Below are 25,969 nucleotides of genomic sequence, written 5' to 3'. Positions count from 1 at the left end.
TTGTATGTGGATAGTCCTTGTTGCAAATTGGTTGTTTTTTTTTTTTTTTAGTTTTCATTTTGCTCTCTGGTGAAACTTGATACTTCATTTAGTGGCAATCTAACACATTTAGAAAGGCCCTGCAGAGAGACCTAGACAGAGCTGAGCAATCACCAACCCTCTCAAGTTCAACAAGGGACAGTGCTGGATGCTCCACCTGGGATGGGGCAGCCCTGGACACACTGGGAATGAGAGGCTGGAAAGCAGTGCCAGGGAAAGGGACCTGGAGGGGCTCCTGGTCAATGGCCAGCTGGACATGAGGCTGCAGTGTCCTGGAGCCAGGAGGGACATCCCTGTCCTGGGGGCATCAGGCACAGCTGGGCCAGACAGGGATTGTCCCACGCTGCTCTGCTCTGGGGCAGCATCACCTGGAATATTGTGTGAAGTTTTGGGTGCCACAATATCAGAGACACAAAGCCATTAGAGAGTGTGCATCCTCTTAGGGATGCACAGGGTGGGACTGTCGGGATGTCTGTGCAGGGCCAGGGGTTGGTCCTTGTGCATCTGTCCAACTGGGAATATTCTGTGAAAAGCTGGTACTACTGATGCCTTGTGAAGACTGATCTAGAACAGAAGCTAGATGGAATTAAAGAATAAAGTAGGTATTTGTTAAAAGGCCTCGGTGAATACACCTTGGGCAGTACAAGAGCCCAGCCAGGGCTACACCCAAGATGAACCAAAATGGTAATAAAAAGCATTATGAACCAAAATGGTAATATAAAGACCGGTCATGAGGTCTCTCACTTTTATAAGTTCTGGTTCATTAGCATACTGGAGTTAATTGTCCAATTATAGCTTTAGGTTATGAAGTCCCATCCTTCTTGTTTTTCTCTCTTCATCTGCCATTGTTTATGCTCTTGGGCCCGACATTTGGATCAGTTGTCCTTGGTCCCCAGCTCAGAACTACATACTAGAGCAGTACAGAATCTGAAAAATATAAAAGCTAAAACCTGAGGCATCGCTACTGACGATCTTGCGTTGAAAACATCTTGATACACTCCCCCAGAACAACTGCACTTCAACAGGGAAAGCTAAGCAGAAAAAATGCCAACTCAATGATTAGTAATTTAATTTGCAGAGAAATTGCATTTCCCAATACATAAACTTGTGTCTCAGTCTGCCATGTAGTCTTTATGCTAGAAAAGATGAACTGTTCTCTACGGTACAATGGTACCCCACCCCAGGGTGTGAATGCAGCAACAGAGGTGCCACAGAACTCCTTCCTGACCACTGACACACAATGGTGAGGTGCTGTCCTTTTTCCACTACAGGCCTGCATTACTGGGATGACTGAGTGGAAGGATACAAATTGTCAAATTTCTCATCCCTCAAACCTCACTTTATTTATTATCTCTCTCCCACTATATCCCTGTTACACCCAAAAGCAGATGTTTTAGCACTCGGTGTAACACTGTTCCTCTCCACTATAAATTAGTTGTTTCTCAAGCTGACTGAACCCAGCATCTATTTGCTATCAATCCAAGTCCACCAAGCAAGCATGATTCACACTCTTGGAATCAGGACAGCATTAGTACTGTTTCATTGAAGAGTACAAAGCACTTGCATTCCAAGACTCTTACAGTCACAGTCTTCAGATTTGCAACCAAACTATATAGCTTACCATATAACTTACAGGTTTTGCTGTATATTGTTTCTGTCCAAAAGCAAAGTATGGTTAATACATCTGTATTCTGGGGTTCCCTTTAAGCTTACATCTTTCATGGAAATGTGTAACATGCTCAGCCAGTGCTTGTAGAAAAACATAAACAAAATCCCACATGATATGTGCATCTGTATAGATGTTCTTCTCCTCAGGAGCTGAGTTTATGCCCACCAGTGATCAAATCAAATCTCAAGTGAAACAATTTCTGAAAACTGACTGCATACACTTCCAAAAAAATTGTCTTTTGCTCTACATTTAATTTACTCCTTTCATATCAGGTCCCCTTTTAGTCTGTCCATTCCATGGTCTGCTTCAGATAATACTTTCCTTTGTTATAAGTCATGAACAGTAATCCCTTCATGGTTGTTATCCAATTTTACCAAAGGCTTTAATCTGCTTTATTGACAATAACTCTTTACTACTCTTCTCTGAATTGTAGTAAAATGGATCTCCAGTTCTGCAACTGAACAAAAAACCCTAAGAACCCAAACAAATCAACAAACAACCCAGAGTTTAGAATTACCGTTGAGGACAAAAATATGTTTAGAAAATTAATTATACTAAGCAATTCAAACAGAGTATTTCTAATAATATACACAAGTGGTAGCAACAGCAAGAATTTCTCTCAAGTGTGGAAGAAATATAGATGGTTAATTCAAGAGACTTAACTATAACTTTGCTGCTTTTCTGTTTCGTGTACTGCCGTGAGCTGCCAGGATAGGTTGGTTTTGCAGGATTAGCAGAGAGGAGACAGAGGACCGACCTTCAGATAACAAATGGCACAGGGACCTGTGACACAGCCAGGTGACCAGACACTCAGAGACAGCAGTGACAGCCCCCAGACTTTCCTGCTCTTAGACTGAGAGGTTATAAAAGGCCAGGGTTACCTTTGTTCAGGGCCTCAGAGACCCAGCTCCAGCTGTTATTTAGCTACTGCACCAAGAGAAAATTATTTTAAGGATTGATGCATGTGACACTGTGCTATGGGAAACCTGGTCTGCCTGGGTGAGTGTGGGGCTGCAGCTGGAAGGAGGTTTGGTCCAGCTCAGGTGGTACAAGAGTGACTGCCAGAGTGGTCCTGGATGGTCCAACAGGGAACTTCCCTCAACACCAGCCACTAACAGCTTGAGAGAATCACACCAATTGTATAAAAGGGATGGCTACACCACAAAGTAATTCTGTTACTTGGTAGTGGAAACAAATGCATATTTAGCTTAACTTTACTAATTAAAAATCCAAGAAAACAGGCACTGCAGCTTTGTCACAACATGAGGAAAGAGAGTTGACTTACCCACAGCAGTAGACACCTCCTAAAAGTTTCTTCCAATCAACTTCCTTCCGACACCAGTAACAATGCCAATCCCTAAGTCACAACTCAGAAATTTGAAGAAAGGGGGATAGGGGTATCAAGGTACTTTTTCCACCTCAAATCTAATTGACTTATTTCTACAGGATCAACTGAGCGAGCTGACATAACTACTTGCTTGAGAAAGGGCTTTTCCAGTGCAGCAAGAATTCACTCTGTAAACAAGCCCTTTTCTAGGATGGTATTCAATACCATGCTCTGTAGTCAGGGAAACTAAGAAGCTGAAATTCCAAGTAATACATAAAATTACAGGGCTGTACATACTGATGACTTTATTATCCCCTTAAGATTTTCTGTATAAAAATCTTCTCAGAGCTCTTCAGTGCTCCTCTACACTGGGTTGCAATGCCTAAAATAAGATTTTCCAAAGCAAATTCAGACATCAGCGCATAACAACCATAAGGACTCCTAATAAAAAGGGGATCAGAGCTCTTCAGTGCTCCTCTACACTGGGTTGCAATGCCTAAAATAAGATTTTCCAAAGCAAATTCAGACATCAGCGCATAACAACCATAAGGACTCCTAATAAAAAGCGGATGGGGAGTCTCCACACCCTCTCTGTACAATCTGTTTAGTGCTCAGGCCGCAGGATCCCTCCCTGACCTGCTGGCACTGCTCTTCCTGATGCAGCCCAGGGTTCCAGTGGCCCTCTTGTCCCCCAGGCACTGCTCCCAGAGCCCTTCTTCTTGCCCATTTTGAAGACTGGAGGGACATTTGCTTTCTTTCAGTCCTCAAGGCACCTCTCCTGATCTCCATGACCTCTCCAAGGTGATCATGAGTGGCTTCACTATGGTGAAGCACTCTCAGCACTCAAGGATGCATCCTGTCAGGGCCCATGGACTTGTGCATTCAGGTTTGTTTAAGTGTTCTCTGACCCAGCCCTCCTTAACCAAGGGCAAGTTTTTCCTGACGTTCCTTGACCTTGGTCTCCTGGGTCAGGGATCCTGGAGGGCTGGTCTTACTGGTGAGGACTGATGCAAAGGCAGCATTCAATAAGCCTCTTCTGTGTCCTCTGTTACCAAGCCCCCACCCCGTGTCACCTAATAATGGGCTCATATTATCCTTAATTTTCCTTTTGTTGGTGTATTTGAAAAAGTCCTTCTAGTTATCCTTGACATCCTTGGCCAGATTTAATTCTAGATGAGCCTTGGCCTTTCTAGTCTCATTGCTACGTATCCTGACTACCACTCTATATTCACTCCAAGTGGCCTGGCCTTGCCTCCATCTCCTGTGAACATTTTGCCTATACTTGAGCAATTACAGGAGCTCTTTATTCATCCACGGAGGTTCTCATACCCTCAGCCTGACTTCTTTCTTTCTCACTGGAATGCATAATTCTTGAGCCTGAAGGAAGTGAGCCTTGAACATTGACCGACTCTTTTGAACCCCTCTTCACTGCAGGGCCTACTTCCATGGGATTCTTCCAAGAATATCCTCAAAGAGGCTTAAGTTAGGTTCCCTCAATCTTGCTTACTGTCCTGCTACCTCTTCATTCAACACTGAACTCTACAATCTCATGGTCACTACAGGCAAGGATGCTCTCACCTTCACATCTCCAGCAAGGCCTTCCATGTTGGCTGGTATGAGGTCGAGGACCACACATTCCTTGTGGGATCCTCTTACTGACAGGAAGTTATCCTCAAGGCTTCCCAAGAACCTCTTGGACTGTTTGTGCTTTGCTGTGTAGCTTCTGCAGTAGATTCCAGGGCAGCTAAAAATCCCCAGAAAGAACCAAGGACTGTGACTTTCAGACTGCTTCTAGCTGCCTTATCCACTTCGCTCCTCCTGACTGGGCAGCCTGTGGCACGCAGCCACAACAGTGTCATGCTTGTCCTTTTGTCCCAAGCCACAAGCTCTTGACTCACTCATCCTCCTCATCAAGACACAGCTCAACACAGTCCAAGTGCTGCCTCACCACTGTTCCCTCCTGGTCTGTCTCTCCCAAACAGTGTGCAGCCCTTCATGCCAGCATTCCAGTCACAGGAGCTGTCCCACCACATCCCCATAACTGCAATGAGACCAAAGCCTTGGGCTGCACATACATCTCCAGTTCCTCCTGTTTGTCTGGGAAGTTCCAGTTTCTTGAAGAGGAATAAGAAAGCAAGATGACCATTTTGTTCAGTCTTTTACATCACGTTAAGAAATTGTCTCAACACCATAAACTCACATTTATGGTGTTTGCTTTATTGTAGGGGCATTTCAGTTTTGCAATTCAATTGTTTAACTATCGTAATTTTTCAAAACAAGAACATACATTTTTCATCCATCATTTTTACAGTCCATAGAAGAAACTCTGCTCAGCAAATCTGGCACTGAAACAAATAGTTATTAATTCTAAATAATCAGAGTCCTTTGAGGCTAAGTGGGATTAATCACAAGGTCCAATTTTAAAACCCAATTTCAAAGGGTGAGCTCACCAGCTAGGCTCCTCAAACAAAAGGTGAAAAGAAGTAGCTTTTTGCAGAGGTTACAGTACTGCTCTGACTCAGCCCAAGGAGAAAGCCACCCTGCTCCAGTGACTGTAAAGGCAACTGAGGTGGCTGTAAAGGGAGTTGAGGGGCCAGCTCAGCTCAGGCAGTTGGGCACCTAAGTTTGGCAAAAGAATATCTCCCCTCAAAAACTGCTTTCTGACTGTCAAACAGAAAAAAAATAGGATTTGTGCCTTTCTTGAGGTCCCAGATAACTGTGAAAGAAATAAGGCTTGCTCAGTTTGGCAAGAATTGAACTTTCATTTATATCCTAATGAGAGATAACCACGTGGGTTTTTTTGTTCTTTCCAAAGGCAAGAGAGACATCCAAACTGATGTCACTGAGGCAGTTATACCTGGATTAAATGAAGTCACCAACTTCTGTAATTAAGCAGGGCCATCATCTCCTCTGTAGGTAGCTCCTCCTAGAGAGGTATTGAAACTTCTGTCAAGACAGAGACTAGGGGGTTTTACCAAACCCGAGAAAACTTTTCCTAGATCATTTAAATAAAGTTCACACAAAGAGACTGTTACAAGAAAACATAGCAGGTTTATACATAGAGATCTATGTATTGCTTTTCCTGTTGTGCATCCCCTGCAATGAAGTGGATGTTGACTCATGTTGACTAATGGCAAAACCCCTGAAAACAAACAGAAAAAGCCCACAGGAACTTTCTCTGTGAACAATAGAAGGAAGAAAATTTGATCACCTAGAAAGAGGCACATCAAGCTAGATTCCTCGAAGTTTAATGAAAACAAAAGCACTAAATGAAGCACATCCAGCGGGTGCAGCACTCAGAGCAGTGCCTGTCCCATATGGGTGCCCTGTTACAAACATGCAGGATGCCACCGGACTGGGAGGCCACTGGGAGATGAAGCTGGGGCCCAGCTTGACCAAAATTGAGCAACAAATTGCAAAGGTCAAATTGGGAGTGACACAGATACGTGCGGTATTCACACATGCATCATATATTAGCTACTAATGGTGCTTTTATCCCTATTTTTAGGCTACTGCCAGCTCCCAGATCCATCAGGCTTATTGTACGCATGTGCTCAGTGTTAGTTTAACACAACCCAATCTCATACACTCAGTGTGAAAAGCTGTGAATACTGCTTTTCTCAGCTGCACAAACCTCAGATGCATAAACTTGTAACCTCAGAGGAGCTAGTGAAGAGTACCACAAAGGTGTGCAGCAACACTTTCCTTTGCACTCTTCTGACCCAAGGTCAGGAGTGAAAATTGCCATCTATCACCAACTAACAACATTTGGTTTTTAATCACACTGGCAGAGGTAGCAAGAGGCTCTAGACATCCATGCATTAATTATGTGGAAAGCTGGACAGCCAGCAGAGTTCTTGATGAAACTTTTTGGACAGAGCAACATTAGCTCTTGTAGTGCTCTCATGGGAATGGCTTGCTGCTCTTTGGTTGAACCCTCCACGGGAAGCACTAATCTGTGCCACTGTTTTTGAGCTGTGCATCTTTAAGACAAAATTATCAGAGAAAAGAGGTATTAGTTTGCAGAATAGCCTGTCACTAACTATGCCACTTCACCATTAAGCATCTCAAATATTCAGCTAACAGCTGTTCTGACAAGACTGGAATGGTACACGAGGCCTATGACCTATTTATTTTGGCAGTAAAGTGATGCTACTTCTCTTCTGTTCTCCTAGTCCCACCTACAGAAGCAAGAATGCATCCTGTGCTAGAAGCTGATGGAGCAAGAACATCTACCAAATGATAAAAAGGGTCTGTTAATAACTGCATATATTTCCTCTTTTGAATCTGTTCCTATATTTAAGGACAATACTTACTTTGTATAAAGTAAGCTGCTGAGTGCTGAGACAAAAGATGAAAAAAAACCACAGAGTGAATAAGCTGATGGAGCAAGAACATCTACCAAATGATAAAAAGGGTCTGTTAATAACTGTATATATTTCCTCTTTTGCATCCGTTCCTATATTTAAGGAGAATACTTACTTAATACAAAGTAAGCTGCTTAGAGACAAAAGATAAAAAAAACACAGAGTGAAATAGAAGGCTGCTGTAGCAATTTAATGACATTGCTTTTGACAAGTAATAAAGTTAGATGTTTCTGCATTTCATAGTGTAGACTTATGTAAAACAACAAGAAAAATCAGACCTTTAAACAGGGATACCACGTAACTAAAGTGTCTTCAAGTCTGTAACAACCTTAGAGAAAAACCACCAGTGACCAAAAATTAGAAAACTGATATGACAGCTTAGTACCTATTAAAAGAAAGATTGCCTCTGAGAACAGCAAACAGAAAAATACCATTCCTGTATGTCAACCAGATTATACAATGGGAGTAAACAGGTCAATGAGCACAGGAAGCTAAAACTTCTGCCAAGGAAGAGGCTCCATCTCTTTTAAGCCGTTCTGTTTCTATCTCATGAAAAAAGACCTCAAACCTATATTTTTATCACCCTCTTGCCTTCTAGGGTCTACAAGACGGGTATAAAAATTCTGGTGAGCCTGACAAGCCTTGATCCTGTCTTCCATCGAGGCAACACACAGTGTAGGACAAACCACAGAGCCAGAATGAGGAACAGCTGACAAAGGAACGAGGACTGGGGATGTGGAAAGGGCAGTATGTTTTTTTAGAAGTAGGCATTCATTGCTTAGTTGTCACTGCAGTGGAACAGCATGTGACAATAACATTTAAAACAGAAAGATCTGTGTGGATAGAAACACCTAAGAAGAATAAGATCACAATGCTGCTACAGCTGAACATCCTCATCCACCTTACCAGCTACCCACTGTGGAATGACTGAAAGATTATAGGAAACTCAAAGCTCCAACCATGTGACCCAGGATGTCAGCCTTATGGAAAGCTGTCAAAACAAATGTTTCACTAAAAATGTCAATTTTGATGAATCAGCATTCCAACTAAAAAAAATGGTCAAATAATTCTACACCAACTTCAACTAACTGAAAATCCTTTAATGAAAGTGTTAGCCTTCACCATTTAATGCAGTTTATATGATTTATCACTTCATTGAGGAAAGATAAATCATATAATTAAGACAGGTCAGCACCTCTGTTTCTTTATATACAGTTCAGCAGCACATTAGCACCATGTTTTTTAGTCTTAAGGATGCAGAAATGGGGAAGAATGCTTTTATCACAAACATTCCTAGAGTTCATCTCGGAATCTCCCAAAGCATTCCCAAAAGTATTTACACTAATTCTAGGTTTCAAAACACATTTCTACTTTTGCCTTTCTAATTCATCTAACTGTTTGACAAGCAGTGTTGTTAGAACGAGTATACAACAGCACAGCTGCTGCTCCACACATTTTATAACAATCACAAAAGGCTGGCACAGCTTTGGCCCAGGTCTATCCCATTTAGGCAGAGAGAATCTCAGTACCTCCTCCTGCAGGAATCTGCAGGAGTGGAAGACAGGAAAAAGAAAAACAGAGAACCACGTTGTGCTCACAAACCAGTTAAATAACATCAAATGTCTTGAAAAAGAAACTTAAGTCAGAAATAGTGATTTGCTCAAGATTTGTCATCAAAAAAACCACCAAAACCACAACACACCACAAAAAAGAAGCAGAAACAAAATTCTCAGTTATCCACCCCTTGAAAAATGTTGCAGTACACAGAGTATCTACTCAGTGATACACAAATCACTCCACTCAACTATAGTGATAAGGCAGACTGCACCACTACTAAAGCTCTTGTCTTTTCAGACATATTACACCACTGAATATGTGAGGCTTTTGTAAATTTACATGCTTTTAACTATTGCCATTTCAGGATATATAGTCTTCAACTTAATCAGTACCTAAACATTCCTTATCTAAAGTTCTGAAGCTCAAATGATGCAATGCTACCATATACAGTTATTTTCTACATACTGACTTCCTTGTGGAAACCAGCTGTTGGCATTTTCAGAACAACTATACTGTCTGGATGCCTGATATTTTATATCATGGCCCACTCTGCCGCTAATCACAGGAGCTGAGCATTCATTATACCAGGAGCTGCACACAGAAACCTTCCTTTGAGACATCATCTATTTATCTATGCAAGTGGTTTGACAGCTTTTAGCTTAAATTAAATAGCATCTCACCATCAACTAAAATATTCAGTTGCTAGATTTCCTGACTTCATTTCCCAGGTTACATTTAGACCTTTACAACACCAAAACCTCGCAGCCTGTGCCCTTTGGGTGACAAACCATCAATTAAATGCTCCCTTAAGCAATTGTCTGAGGCTTTGTGCTGTGCTGTGATTTTTAAGCTGTCATTGATGTAAAACCACTACCCACCAACTCAGAACCAAGTGCATGTGACAACAGATGCCTCCAAGTGGACCCTGGTTCCAGCCCAGCAGCCACCATGTCTGTGTGTTGGTGTACACATTACTAACACAAACATTCCACAAATCACACAGCTAAGTGTCTCTATGCAAAAAAGAACCTACATTAAAAAAAATAAAGTGCCTAAGACTATGTGAACAGCACTCCCAGTAGAGTACATTTACCTCACAGTCACCTTGGCAATGGTCACAGATTTTATGACTGAAAATACATGTCAAAATGCCAATTCAATCAAATGGTAGTTTTCTTCTGGCAGCAACAAAAGTTTGTCTGGGGGATCATTCAGCTTACTTTTGCTGACACATTTTGCCCATTCTTGTGCTTCCAAAGAGATAAATAAAAGGACTGCTTCTCTAAACAAATTGATCCAATGCACTCTGGAACACGTCAAGAGTGACACAGACAAAACACTACAATGCAGCAATGCAGACTAAAAGGCTGAAAGAGCAGAGGGAACTCTTAAAAAGTGATTGGCAAAAAAAAGAAAAAAGTTTGCTTCCTCTCATGATATGTGAAAGCAACCCTACTTCTCACAAAAGGAATAGTAGCAAAACACTGATGTTGAAAAGAACTGGTAGAAAGGAGGAAAAACACAGCTTGGTGTTCATGTATGTTTGTGAAAAACACCTTTATCAGGTCACACTACCTTCACTACTAGTTATTTTTATTTAATGTAATACCTCCTATCTTCTCACTCCACTTTCACACCTTCCCACTTCTTAACATGGTAATAGACAAACTTAAATTCAGTGAAACTTGTGAAAAATAGACCAGGACTAAAATAAAGCTGAATTGTAAAAGAGCCAATTCAACTCCACCATTAAACTGCAGTCATACCCTCACCAAAGAGCAACTCTGCCCCAAGCCAGACTGCTGTCCATGCCCACTACTGTCTCCAAAATCACCAGCTGACTACAGAGAAGTTCAGTATTTGAAAACTACTTAAAGCACCTTGAATCCTAAAGACGGTAACAAGTCTATCCACAAAAAAGTCAAGGAAAAATAAGACACTCTGAAATAAAACTGGGCATGGCCGTTCCTGTCAAACAGTTCCTACTGCTGAAACACTGAATAAGGTGTTGTAACCAAATTAACTATATAACAGGGCATGTGAATTGCATAACTCAGTCTACAAATGTCTAGGTGGAGACTGCATCAGGTACTAAATTACCACTTTCTCAACATACATGATTTCTCATCAGGCATGGAAACACAACTACATTTAAATGGTGTTGTCCTCAGTTATGCAAGACAGGGTAATTCTAGGTGAAATAAAACTATTGAAAGTCAAAAGCTTTATGTACACAGGTTGCCTAAGAATTTCTGTTGACTTTCTGGATATATCCATCAATATATGAATCATATCCCATTATGATTTTGGAGCATTAAACTGGTTTTTTTTACATCCTTAAAACTTCACAGTCAGCGACACAAAGAAAACACCAAACTATCTCTGTGAAGATTAGTACACAGCTCTCAACAGTATTGAGAAAATAGATGCCAGCAACTTTGTAATTCCAGAGGGACAGGCTGAAATGAAGAAACAAGTCATGTAATATCTTCAAAGTCAGACATAAAAAGGCTAATTGTTCCCATAGATTTTTCTTATTGTTTTGTAAAAAAGGACCCAGAACTTTTCCATCATAAAAACATTAGTCAAGCATTCACTCAATATATGTTTGACAAGCTTTGTCTTACATTCATGTGAACTTCTTCACCATGCTCACACCAAAGGAAACCTACCTAGAAGCTACAGAATATCATGAAAATGGCAAGTTTCATGGTTCACAAGAACCATACATTTGCCACAAAGATACGTGTGCAAAAGAAAAAGGTAGACATTCCTTTTGTTGAAATGAATTTTTTAAAATTTCAAGCATAAAATTAATTACATACTTGTTTCTCGTTACGTAGCTTGGGCATTTTTCAAATTCCCAGCTAAACTCTACTTCATTAACCAATTTTGGCACATGCATAGGGGAGAGCAGTCATCCCACTGTTTTAAATGTGATTTTGGCCAGAAAAAATACATAAAGTTTAATTATATCCTTTACCATTCTCAAGGGGAAAACCCTTGAAGTTCATATTCAGCAGATCCTGAAAAGGAGTTTTATATGGTATCTAGGGTCCTGCACTAAGAAAACAATCATTCAAGTCTGGACACTGGAATGCCACAAACTCTTTGTACAAAACCAGAGCTCTCTACCTAAACAGCATGCTCAACACTGCTATGGCAAAATAATGATTAATACTGTGATTTTATCTGTCCAAGCTGCATGGTCTACCACAACCAGCCAGCCTGAAAAACCAGACAGTTCACAGGACAGATTCTAAGGAGCATCTTATATATAGTTTGGAAAGCAGAACTTGAGAAAGAAAAGCAGTTAAAAGCCACAACCCCAAAGGATAGCCCTAATGCTTACATTACACACATTCCCTCCAAAAGCTGATGGCAAAGCACACTTTGAAAGGTGGAGAAGTGGATGGTAGAGGTAAATGGAGGGGAGAAAAGGAAAGAATGGCACAATTAGATGATCTTGATAAATATGTATTCTAAAAAAGTCTCATCTTCTTCCACCTCAAAATCCACATATTTGCTTTTAACTAGGTTTTTTTAATGCAGAAAATTCACTGAGTAACCCTATTTTCAAAACACTGCATGCTTTTCCATTAGCAGAATTTTTACTTTTAGTATATTCACTCCATAAATTTAGTTTATAGATAACTGGCTCTGCAGATTCTTTCACTGCTATAAAACATTATTTTCTCTAGTTAAGCAGGTAGTTGTAAATTTAGGAACAACAATCCCCAATCAAATATAGTCCTGAAAATCAGCAATAGAAGAATGATGCCAAGTCACTCATGAGTTTACGATTAGACAGGCAGCACTCTAGGCAAGGTTTAAGCATCAAGTAATTCTCATAGATGACTTTCCACTTGATTTCAGGTGTGCTCTCATCAAGCCTGTTTAATTGTTTAGGGTTGCTGTCTTCTGTTTTGTGTTTTCTTACCTTAAATATAGGACTTCTGCTAGTCTATAAAGAGCTGCCAGGCAGCATTTTCCAATACAACAAATTTTACTTCTCATCTTCATGAAGTTACTTTTAGAGTATCTTAAGGAGTTTCACTCTCCTCCATCTTTTCCAAACATCCTGATAGCTGTTCCAATCCCCTAGGTCCAGGACCACGAAGTGTGAGGTAAAACAAGCATCAAGGAAGCATGCTTGTGAAGGCTTCCACATAAAAAAAAAGCTTTGTAGACTCTGAAATACCTACACCCAAACCAAGTTGTTCTGCAACGACATTCTGTTTCTAATGGGTTGGCTTCTGTAACACATTTCAGGCACTTCTTATTCATAGATCATTTGGTGTATGTACTGTTAACATAATATTGGTGAACTCTACAGATAAAATATTCAGCAGTTGTTTGCAGAGGTCACTCCTTGCAAGCAGAAGAGTGACAAAAAACTTTAACAGCAGCCAGAGCTCAAAAATCTAAAACCTCCCACCCAGTTGCACAGGTGGCCCTTTGGCATCTGGAATCCTATTCATAGTGGAGAAAACATCAAGACTATCTCTTTATGGATGACCATAAAGCCCCAAAACACAAAAATTACCAAGCCTTTCTTCCAGCCACTGTTTGGCTCTATTTCAGGTGCGTCCTGCTGGACATTTAAAACTGCTGATGCATAGAAATCCTCCACATTCTGGATTCTCCTTTCTTAATTTTCACAAGCTAATTATCTGTGTGTGATGACAACCATTTTATTCTGAAGAGGGATACAGAGAAGACAGGACTTGCAACAATAGGGCCACAGTTTAATAAGAATCTGCCTCAGACAGGGAAACTTGTGACTGGAAGCAAGAGGAACCTGTTTATATTTCGTGGCTATCAATAAGGCTGCCCTTTGTCTACTTAAATAGTGGGTACTACTCTAATCATACAAGCTGATGAAAGATCACCATTTTTTATTACATTAAAACAAATACATTTATATTAAGGACTCAGTTTTCCAAGTCTCATTTCTTTAAATAGAACAACATTCTTTTATGCAAGGAGACAATTCTTCTCAAGTTAAATAACGCATTTCTGTCAAACCTCAAGAACACATTGTACTTTCATGCTTTCATAGTATCCATCATTTAAATCCAAATTTGGTTTGTAGTTATAAAATGTTGATTAGGACTATATAATTTATTCAATGCTAAAGCTTTTAGTGGTCATGAGCAGCAATCAGAGCTTTACTAAAACAAATCTCTGGTTACAGTGCAGACTGGTTGGCCAAGCCATCCTATGCCTGCCAGCTCAGCGCTGAGGGCTGGCTTGGTCACCACATCCAGCAAGGATCCTGCTCCAAGAGACTGCCTTTACACGTGTGTAGAGAGGGGGCAACAGAAATGCCCAGCCAGAACCTCCAGCTACCACTGCTGGCCACAGTAAGCACATTATAAAATACTGATTAAAACAGTGTGTCATCCTATTGCAATAAAACAACAAATTGGTTAATCAGGAAGGCACAGTAAAATTACAGCACAACCTGTACTTTTTATATAGCTAATAGAGCCTTTGTGTGACATCTCATGATCAGGTGAAGCAGGGAAAATAAAACCAGACAGCTCTGGACTGTTAAGAACTGCTCAAGCTCCATCACATTTCAAGTGTTTACAGAAAGAAATAGGCAGGTTTTTGTTTACATGTCTGAAAGTTCTTCCAGGATGTACTTACAGTACCACTACTTTATAAATCATATATCCCTCTTGAGTAATTTCCCTCCCCTGCTTAATTTTTACGCCAGACTAGCCAGGCTTATAACCAGATCTAAACATGTAGTTCACAGAAACTTTTTTTTTAGCATATACAAGAAAAATAGATGCTAAAAAAATCATAGAAATATCAAGATAGTATCTTTTAGTACAAGAGTAAATTTGTCAGAATTTAACCTGCAGGTTAGTTCATTATATAAGGCACAGTTTTACTCTATGACAAGCATCTTGTTTACAGTAAAAGAATCTGCTTCTAATTGAGAATTAACGACATTTATATGCTTTGCTACAATACACGGCAAAAGAATCACACAAGCTTACACAATCACACAAGCAAGACCGTTTGCTTGAATTTTAAAGGAATTTTTAAACAATGGGCTAGAGCAGAGATCTTGCTTATCCTTTGAGTAAGAAAAGCAAGTTTTGCACTTAAAACAGATTTATTTTGAAAAAAGCTCTTAGACATAACAGTGCTCTTAGCTGCACAATTTCTTATCTTTACTACTTCTTGCTTGAAGTGACAGAGAAAACTTAATACAACTAATACTTTATGCTGAAACATGAAATTAAGATGTAAAAGTGAGAAACTACACGGTTCCCATGAGAAATGAAAATGAGAAATGAAAATGTAAAGTATGTGTTAAACAACCCTGGGGAAAGAAAGGAGGCGGGGGAGGAGGGTAGAAGAGAGAGGCCCAGAGTGCTGACTTTTTTTTTTTTTTTTTTAGGAGAGTGGTATTAGGAGGATTCTAATTAAACCATTAAGGTCCAGAGAATGTGTTACTATTCTTTGTATTTCTACTCATCAGTTCAAGGGGAAAAAAAGGGTTCCATATTTATTGACGCTTATGGTTTGCTGTTTGTGTTTGGCTTTTTGGTTGGGGTTTTTTTGGGGGGTGGGAAGGAGATGTTCTGTCAATTTGTTTGTATTTTAGGTTTTAAGGTACAAAACAATTAGACTGTTTCAAGCATGAGATACAATTAACTAGACACAGACACCACAAACACATATTACATATACATTCTCACCCACACATATGCATTTAAAGTACACAGGCTAAAAATCTACAGCAATACCAGGGAACAGCATCACTGGCCAATCTGAAATGATTCTGTTACCACTGACAAGGCTCAGGTTTTTTCTATTGCTTTCCCTCATTACAGAACACCCACAACTGGGCCAAGATCCTTTAAAAACAACCTAGAAGGGGTAATCCACTACCAAAGAAACAGACTAACCAGAAACTCACAACTTAGGTTACAGCTGCACAGCAAAGAGTTAAAAGGAGTAATTTCTTTCTCCAAGTGTCAAGCAGAAATCCAAAGCAATGACTTTTGCTTTGCTCAAGCTGATTTTCAGGACAAATATACACAGATCCTAAAATGGTAAAATAGTACTGTTCAGATATAGGCTCAACTAACAACCCTGACACCCTGTAATGTGAACCAGCTCTAATCTGCTCCTGTCCCAGGGTCACTGCACAAGTTCTCAAAATGCTTATTTAGGTACTTTATTAGGCCACCTCAACGTTTGTCCCTGGTGTGTCCTCCTTTCTCACTGGCTACACTGCAAAAGCTGCATTTGCTCAATGTCCTCCATACAATGTATTATCCTGTAACATTTTATCTGACCACTTTACAGAGATGTCAGAACTGGAACACATTCATTCTCCACAGGGATAGTCTTATTTTTTTCCAGGAATGCAGCCAAATAAAGATGGTTCTTCTACAGACTATTTTCTTTGTTAATCATGCCGAAATTTCATACAGCTGAGTGCTTGATTTTCATTTTTTAAACAAATGTAACCCAAAGTTTACTTAAAGAATATTATCAGTCTGTTTCAAATCATTCTGGCAAAAGAATTTATCAGCTTTCTTCAAGAAATAAGCCATATATCCATCTTTTTTTGTCAAAAACATAAATCCAGTTATCAATCTCCTCCAGAGGAACAAAGGCAACTTTCTGCTCCACTTTTTACAACACAGACCAAAACCTTTGTCCTAAAGTTTGGACCAAACTTTACGCTCTAAAATGAACACATTTCAGTAACTCCCCAAAACATGGATGGAGGACACACCCAATCCACAACCAACCAGCCCTACTTTGATTTTAAATGAAGGAAATGTAAGATTTCTTCCATCTGTGCAGCCCATGAAAAGGCCAGACACCACCAAGCTCCTCTGGCCCACTGCAACTCACGCTGGCTCTGCACGGCTACAAATGCCCCTGGTCAGCTGCACAGGTGCATTGGCTGATACAGCACTGCAAGAACTAGGAGTATAATTTCATCTTATGGCAGAAAGTATGTTTGTGGTGCTGCATCCCACCCAGAAAGGCAAGAAGATGGTTGCAGGATGCAGAAAAGAAGTTTAAACCGCGTTGCAATGAGCTGTAATCACTAAAGGCTAATTTTGTCTCCTGGTGCAGATCTGCCTTAAGACACACTGTCTGCAAAGCTCATCATAATTTCTTTAAAAATCCCCTCTGTAATACCCTGCTTTGAGATAATAAAGAGATTACAAACAAAACGTTTTCCCAAGATGAATTATAAAAGTAATTCCTTGTGATTATTGAGCTCAGTCAGCTGCAGTGGTTGTACTGAGCAATCACAAGCTCCCGGCTATGAGTCGTAACAGCTGTCATGGATTCTGAAGTGATGATTTCCTCACAAACACTGCCAACTTCTCTAAGTTACATTTGGGGGAGAGAAGGATTATTTGTAGGGTTACAAATTCTGTAACCCTACAAACGTTTGTTTGGGGTTTTTTTTACTTTTTGTTTACTCTGGCCCCTTCCTCAGAAACTGCATGGACTTTGCTTTAAAGCCTCTCCACTTCCTTCACAAGCAATGCTACTTTGGACTTCTCAAGCAAGAACATGGAATGAAAAAATTACCAGACTATAACTCTCTGCTGTAAATTAATATGGTCTCTTTGAGGTCCTGTTATTAAAAGTTATCTCAGAACTATTTTCATTTTTAGAAGTGTGTGAAAAAATATTTTTAATTAACATAATGCATAACAGAAGCTTAAAATCATGATTTTTCTTTTTTTAAATACAACAGGTTTTCATAGTCTAGACTTGGATGCTAAATTATAATTGCAGAGACCGAAAATGCAGATACAGAAGCCTGCCCAAGGACTCATCACCAGACATTATTCATGCTGAGCAGAAATTACCACCTCACTTTAAATACTTCGTTCTAACTTATTTAATAAACACTGCATGCAAATCTGAAGCATACTTTGATACATGAATACTTTATAGCAAGATGCATGAAGTTAACTAATTCCTGTCACCCTTAGCACTACAGAACTGATCTGTTAAGGACAGGACAAATAATATTCTTGAAAGTTACCTTAAATTGCCAATAGACCATCACTCTGCCTATCATATTTACATGTCTCACCCACACAGTCTGAAACTAAAGATAAAATGAACAAAAAGCCAAAGAACTGAAGTGTCCTGACAAACGCTATAGTGCTGCAAGATGCTACTGACATTCACAGAAAGGTTTGCAGGAGCTGGAAAGCAGAGCTCTCAACTGATCCCCTCCACAGTCTCATTTTCTAGCCCAAGAACTGAATGAAGGAGGTAGGGATGTAAGACTGCCTACAGCTAAAAGCATCTACAACTTTGTTACATGAGTCTCTAAGAAAAATGTTTGTCCTGCACTAATCAATTCTGTGCACTCTGGTTTGATTTTGAGCAAGCCAAATCTCTCCCATCTCCTCCCACAAAGAAAAAACTAGGTAAAACACTACAAAATAAAGAAAATATATTAGCAAGTCTGTTCCTCTGAGTTCTTGGCAACCTCTGGCAGTGGGGTGAGGACAGGCAGACAGTGGCAGTAACATCTAAAACCAGCACAGCAAGATTTACAAGAGAGGTCACCTCTACAAGTCCTCACTGTTTTAAGTATGTGGGTTTCTGGTTACCTTCCTTCACCTCCTCCTTCACATGAGGAGAAAGAAGATGATGAGGAAGAAACTAACATTTTTAGCTGTGCAATAAAATGACACCTTTACAATTTCTGCATCTATCCAACATGGAAATATTCTAGCATAGGACTAGAAACTAGCACCATATAGACCATACAGGACCAATCTCAACAAACTGCAAAGTTTTGCCTGTCAATGAGATTAAAACTAAGCAAAAAACCCCTAAAGAATAACAAAACCCCCTAGAGTTAAAATTCAAGGCTCTTACAGTAAATGAATAATGTCTGCTCTTGTTCCCAGTGGCTACAAAGACCTTCATAGGACCAACTCCAAACAGCTTGTACTTGAGAAGCAAAGGGAGCTACAGTAGTTCTGGGGCAGGAGATGGCAAGGACGTTGCAGATGCTGTGCCAGGCTCTTGGCAGTATAATCCTGGCCTGGGCAACCTTCTCTGCTTTGAAAGGCCATGCCTGGAGATTAAGGCCAACCAGCAGTGCAAAGATCACCCACCTACGAGTGACAGAGCTGCATTTTGGATCTTCCCAGAGCTACATGCAGCCCCAAGAGGCAAGGTAGGCCACTCCTGGTGCAGTTTCATCAGGACAACCTCTGCAAAACTGTTGCAATCTTTAAGTAATGAAAAAGTACCTTGTGGTTTGTTTCATATCCCAGCTATTACCCGAATTTAGTGATGGATTTGCAATCATCAACATCATCTGATCAACAGAGCCTCCTTAGGTGAAGAAAGATGAAATACACCTTATAAAGCTCTGTGCCATAATCATAGGAGTCTGCAGATTTCATATCACTTGCCTACGTGACAACTGTAAAACCTCAAAATTACCTCCTTAGTACACAGCCCAGGCTATACAGCAAACGATCAGCTGAGTGCACTGATCTGTCACCTGTTAAACATTACTGTCAGCAGAGGAGCAGCACAAAGATTTACAGTCAGAAATCATCTGCTCAAGGGAGAGGTGGCATCGAGCAAGAGAAGGTATGAAGCAAAATCTTAAGTTATTTGCATTATTTTGGGAATTTACATCCAAAGTGCCATTTTATATAATGCTAACTTTTCTGAAAACGAAAATATACTGTACAAGTGAATTTACTGAGAAATTCAGATTTTTTTTTATTTTTAAAATGTTTTTTCCCAAATCAAAGGTACTGCAACTATTAATAGAACTGTCCATTTCTCTTTTCTTATTCTGTTGTATAACATCTACCACTCAGCAAAAGTACTACCAGTTCCCATAAATCTTTTGTTGCAATGCTAAGATGTAAGCCCTGTACTACAGTTGCTTTTGTGCTTGACATGCTCAGATACCAGTTTTCAACTTCCAAAAAACCAAAAGTAGTAGGTTCATAATAAAAATATATGTACCCTGAAAAATTTTGCATGAAAAAAAATGCAAGTCTGCTGGGGGAGGACTACCCATTAAACCTGAAGATCTTCCCCAGCATTCAAAGCACTTCATCCAGAAATCAACTTCAGCTGCCATAAAAAGTGTTGTAGCTCTTTGTACTCTAATTCCATTCATTAACCAAAACCCTTTACAACTCAAAAGTTTTACAAGACCTTAACAATTAAGGTAACTCTATATAGTCACTTGATTTAAAACATGTACTGAAAAGCAAGCAATTAGTCACCACTTCTAGGAGACACTTAAAATTCCCTTTGTGGTGAACAATACACTAGAAGTGAGAAATGCCAGCTCATTCTGATAGTGCTCCTTATGAAGAAAGTTGATTGTCTACAGGGTAATTTCTGGGGAATTGAAACTATGATGATGAAACCTTTACCATAAGGACAAAAGGGCTTTTCAAATTAAAAAGCAAAAATAAAAATATACCAACCCCCCAACAACAAAAAAAACCCAACACAACAAGAAAACAGCAGTACCAATATACAATGCTTCACTTTAAAGCAGTACTTGCTCCATAATCTGGATATGCCTTTCTTTTTTTTTCATCTTGAGTGCTGAAGCAGAAAAATCTCTTTACTACTTGCTCAACTTTCATGTGAATTGCTCTTAAATACAGTGCTCTCATGCACTTGGTGATCTAACACCTGGTCTTCTCCTGGAAAAAGCCACCACTAAAGTGTTAAGTGTTATCCCCAGCTGCAGATCTTATTAAAAAAGGTCTTGTGTTTAACACCAGCCAGGAAAAGAGTTCCAGAAAGGATGGATAGGAACAAGAAGCCTTCCTGGAACCTGCCAGCTCACTTCAAAAGGAGGCTAAACTAACAACCCATTCACCCTCACCTTCTTCTCAGGGCCCTTCTCTCTCCTGCTGCACACAGAGTATTTTATTGAGTATCAAGACAAGTGAAACAATGAAGTTGTAGTGTATGAACATGAGCAATGAGAAGCTCAAACCTCAGAATGTTCATAGGAGATGGCCACTGAGAATACAGATGTTTCAGATTTTAATGCCTTCCTACAGTAAGTAAAAAAAAAATCCCAGACTTGGCTGCGTGCCTCAGTTATCAAATAAGAAATATTTTCCATTAGTAAATCCATTGCATTTCTTATTACTGATAACAGACATGGGAACCAAGTCTAACTTTACTGCAACACCTCAGTTACACATCGAACTTCACACACAATCACCAGCTGGTTTTGGCAGTGAAGTAAAGGCTGCCCAAACCACTTATTCTTTAATGCCTGAACTGTTTCTGAAATGTGCTCTCAAAGAGCCCAATGACATTCCTCCAAAGCATCACAGCACCAAGCAGTGACCTTCACAACCCTGGAGTATCCTACAGCAGCAGTTGTGAGAGTGACCAGAGCACTGGTGAAACATTTAAATTTTACTAAATTTCACTATGTGGGACACTTCCAAGATAATGCATCATTCATCACTATGTATCTCTGCTAGCTTATACTGTTAACATTTCATTTCATGTAGGCATTCTCATGTTTTCAGCAAGACAGATACATTTAATAAATATACACCCAACCCCAGAAAAGACTAATAGTTTGGGACTTACATCAGCATTCAGCTTTTTCATTTAACACTTGATACATCCTATGTTAGATAAACTATTTTTCACAATTTAACTTTGATGAAATACTAAGGTCATCTTTACCAATTAGTACAGTTTAAGTTTTGCTGCTAATTTATTTCTTTTCATGAATTGAAAGTTTAAACAATTGTATCTGGAACAAACATCATCTGAGCATAAAAGGAGGTGGATTAGACTGCAGGAAAACTTGAGGGGGTTTGCTTTTCCAGGTTTCATGTTTTATTAACTGCTCTTAGAATTTTTTCTGGCTTACTCCTACCCCTATTTGCCAGACAACATCTTGAAACTACAAGACAATTACAGGACTAAGAAAAAATGTAAATACTAGTGCAAGAAGCATCCATACAAGAACAGTTTGAGGAATTATTTTTCTTTTTAAATTTACATCTCTGTGCTCATGTCACCCTTCCACCTATATTTCAAGTTTTGGAGGCTGTTCTCAAATGTAACCAAATTTATTAAAAGCTGAAAGGTTTTCTGCTATAAAACTGCACATGAGAACTGCAATTTTTGCACCTGCAGTATGGTAAACCAGAAAGTGGACTGCTGTATCACCCTCTTAAAACATACCCTTCACCTAACAACTTAGAAAGCAACCTTCAAAAACTTGGAAGACAGAAAATATTTTGTCCTTAAATTACAGTTGTTGGAGGGATTTTTTTTTGCTTTGGTTAGAGGAGTTTTATTTGAGTTGTGGAAGGTGGTTTGGTGTTTGCTTTTTTTTTTTTTGCTTGTTTTGGTTTAAATTTCAGCATGTTTTTAGGAGTGTTTACTCCTACTGCTTTAACAGATCATCAGTATGGGAAATGTTACAGGTTTGCTTTACTTTTGACCTATTTCATTTTTTTTTTTCTTGTATTTTGCTCTTGCTGTAAAGTATTAAGAAAAAGTAAGGAGTATGCAAACATCAAGCTGGGATTGCTGAGCATACTACTCTGCACGTCCAGAAAATACAAACACTGCTCTAAAAAATGACCAACTGGCTCCACAAGAGAGCTTTACTCCTAACCAACAAGAATCTCTTTCTTTCTGGTTACAAGCCAAATCAAAGCCACTTTAAATGTATGCTTCCTTTTTATCTCACTTTCAGGATGGTGGGTAGAAAAGACAAGAACATTAAACTTTCCTTACACTCTTAAAGGGTTTTAGAATCTAATAGAATACATCTAACATTATCATTGCTTCCAATTTACAAGTTGCAAATGCATGGAAAAAACATACATCCATACTTTTGTTATTTCCAAAGCTTGAAATATAGGTACAGGAAAATAAACAGATCTTCTGTTTGTCAAACAATTGTCAAAGAACTATTGGAACTGTAGAAGAAAATACTCAAGATGTAGTGTTTCTATGAAGTTCAGGAAAGAAGCCATGATTTGCAGAGATTTTCTTCTTTTGGAGGAAAAAAGCCAAACAAAAATTATAATGCAAAGAAATGGCAAGCAGTGAAACACAACCCTCATCTTTCCAAAAAAACAAGGCACTAATTTGTCACCCCCCCAAAAAAGAGTTGGCTGAAAAACATATGTGAAGTGGCAGTACAGTAGATTAACTTGCTTGTTCAAGCTAAAAAAAAATACGGTAAAAACTTTTTCTATACTACAGATATAAAATATTTTCAAAAGGTTACACAGCACCAAGGACATTCCATCAGTATTCCACTTTGGCTCTCCCCCAAACACTTTGTCACAGATGACTGCATTTGGGGTAACCTCAAGCCAGCCATTCACATAACATCACCAAAACTCCACTGAATTTTCCATTGTTGGCAAACGCTGCTTTGTCCCAAGAACAGAACAAAAAGAGCCACATCCAGGGACTCAAATGGGAGCTGAGAATACAACATCAGTTCTAGAAGGAGCTGAGACAAAAACACAGGTTTTGTAAAACAGGAGTTCCCCCAAGGGTGGGGAAAGGAGCCTCTTTTGTACATTTTCTGATTAAGCTTCAAAACACATCTCAAGTTGTTACTAATACAGTATGTTGATTTCTCCCATCTCTTCAGATGCTTCAATAAAGCATGAATATCAACAATGAATAAAGCTCCAAAAAATTTCATTTCCTGACACTTCAGAGAGACAGAAGTCTGTCTGTTCACAGGCAGTTGACACAGCTTTTTAAGGAAAGCATATTTTATTGAGTTTTAGGTTAGAACGTCTCAATTTCTGCTAATCTTCTGCACTACAGCCAAACTAAGTTTCTAGTACTGTTTCCTAAAGTCTGATGATTCCTGATTGTTCACAAACCAATACGAATGGAACTTCACAAGTCTGCAAACCACACCAATAGAAAGAGAAACAAATGATGCAAAATGGCCTAGGGTAACTTTGACAACAGCGTTTGAAATCATTCAACAAACAATAAATAGTACAAATTTTGATATTTGTAACTATTTTAAAAAAGACTTACCCTCTTGCAGGATCTAAGGCAATCGCTCTGGGTTGATCCAATTCTTGCCAAAACAAAACTTTCCTCAGTGATCCATCTAAGTTAGAAACCTCAATCCGATTTGTTTCCGAATCTGTCCAGTACAACTTCTCCCCCAGCCAGTCACAGGCCAGCCCGTCGGGCGACAGAAGTCCAGAAACGACCACGTTTTGTACGCTGCCGGATTTATTGAACTCTGTCCGTTTGATGGCCTCCTCGCTGACATCGCTCCAGTAAATCAAGCCCTTGAGGAACACGAAGTCCACGGCGGCCGCGTCCTCCAGGCCCCCCACGATCACCGTGGCGTTCTCCTTGCCGTGGGCAGCGTCCACCAGCCGCAGGTCCCGGCGGTTCGCGTACAGCAGCAGCGGGGCAGCTGGCACAGGACAGAAACAGGGGACACACGGACAGGGGTGTTAGCATCGCTCGTGTCCAGCACAGCCTGCACTGTGACGGTGTGTCACGTCATCAGTAGCTACAGATTTAAGAGTATCTCTACAAAACTGAGAAATACTGGAGAGCCATTTTGAGGTTTGACTAAAAAGCACCGACTCAGACCTTTTCAATTTGGTTACAAGTCTTCGTAATGGGCAGCTCACTATGCTGGGTTGTGCATTATTAAAATAACATTAAAGAAGAAGGGAGAGAACAAAGAAAATGGAGGTTTGAAGTGCCCAAATGACACTGCTCTGTAGAGAAGGATCAGAAAAACTAAAGCAGTTTTCTAAGCACTCAGTACTGGCTCACCTGAGCAAGGATCACTTTTCTTGATAGAATTTAGTAATATACACCCCACCTCTAGAGAAACCTAATTCATGTCAAGGTATCAGAGCCACCTGCATGTCAATATTACCTGAAATTATGAATCTTAGACATTTTACACACAGTACATAAAAATAAAAAATTCCTTGAAATGTTGGTTTAGAGTGTTGAAGGTATTATGAGGAGGTAGGGAGAAAAACAATTCTACAGGAATGGACAACACAGTTATTTCAAACTCAGCTCTACCATTCCTGCTTAGTTCTCTAACACAAAGCCTTCATTTTATATGCTTTATTTGCTTACCCTGTCAGTTTGCACAGTCTGTATATTTTTCATAACACCTAAGATGACTAATGTAAAGCAGTAACCATGAAAAAAGACAGCTTCTTAAATGTAATATGCCTGCTTAATTGTCCTTAACCACAAGCTATATATAGCATTATGAAAATTCCAGCCTCATTCCTACTTCAACAAAAGGTTCAGAAAAATACTACATTTGTACAAGGCAGATAATGACACCCTTTAAAACCCACTACCAGAAAACATTTCTACCTTTCCCTGCATTTCTCAGAAACTGTAGCACCAGAGCTCTACAGAGGCATTTAGATCTATACATGCTCCTCTACCTGTCACCACACAAATTTCACAGGGATCTTGCAGATTTATTCTTCAGCATGGGTGGACACTTCAAATGTGCAGCAGAATGGATATCCTAACCAAAAGGTCAAAATTTACAAAGCCGAGGACATGCATGGCTCAGTAATGTCAAGGGCCACCCTGCCAGAAGAGGAACAGCTCCCTGTATGCCAAACTCACACTGAAACTGGAAATACTCACAGACTTCAGCAAATTCAAAAGCTGGTTTCCAAGATTGGACTACTCCCCTCATTATCTTATCACAAAACAATTTCTCAAAGACCCTGTCACATGTGAATTGGGAGAAGCTGAAAGAAGTAACAATGTTCCTTCATCTACCTGCAATTAAATGAGTTCTATATATGTTTTGGGGTGGTGGGAGTTTTGTTGGTTTTTAAGAAAACTGAATTGCTTAGAATGTCATCCTAGATTTAGAAACACTGAATATAACTTGATTTACGTTGAACTTTAGATAGAGCAGAGGAGGGGTGAAACTTTGTTGGTTTTAATAATACCAAA

At 39.6% G+C, this 25,969-nt stretch overlaps 1 protein-coding gene across 1 annotated transcript in view; it reads right to left on the bottom strand.

The window, feature by feature from the left end:
* LRP6 (LDL receptor related protein 6) overlaps nucleotides 1-25,969 on the bottom strand; it is a 118,480-nt gene that overhangs the window by 78,656 nt on the left and 13,855 nt on the right. The window contains exon 2 of the mRNA XM_041398578.1: nucleotides 24,035-24,428. Coding sequence (XP_041254512.1) covers nucleotides 24,035-24,428 — 394 coding nt within the window. The remainder of the gene's footprint in view (nucleotides 1-24,034; nucleotides 24,429-25,969) is intronic.

Source organism: Onychostruthus taczanowskii, unplaced genomic scaffold (assembly GCF_017590055.1).
Source record: "Onychostruthus taczanowskii isolate IOZ18803 unplaced genomic scaffold, ASM1759005v1 scaffold15, whole genome shotgun sequence".
NCBI classification, from domain to species: domain Eukaryota; kingdom Metazoa; phylum Chordata; class Aves; order Passeriformes; family Passeridae; genus Onychostruthus; species Onychostruthus taczanowskii.
The sequence above is the reverse complement of the archived record's forward strand: the minus strand, read 5'-3'. Positions and strand labels throughout refer to the sequence as shown.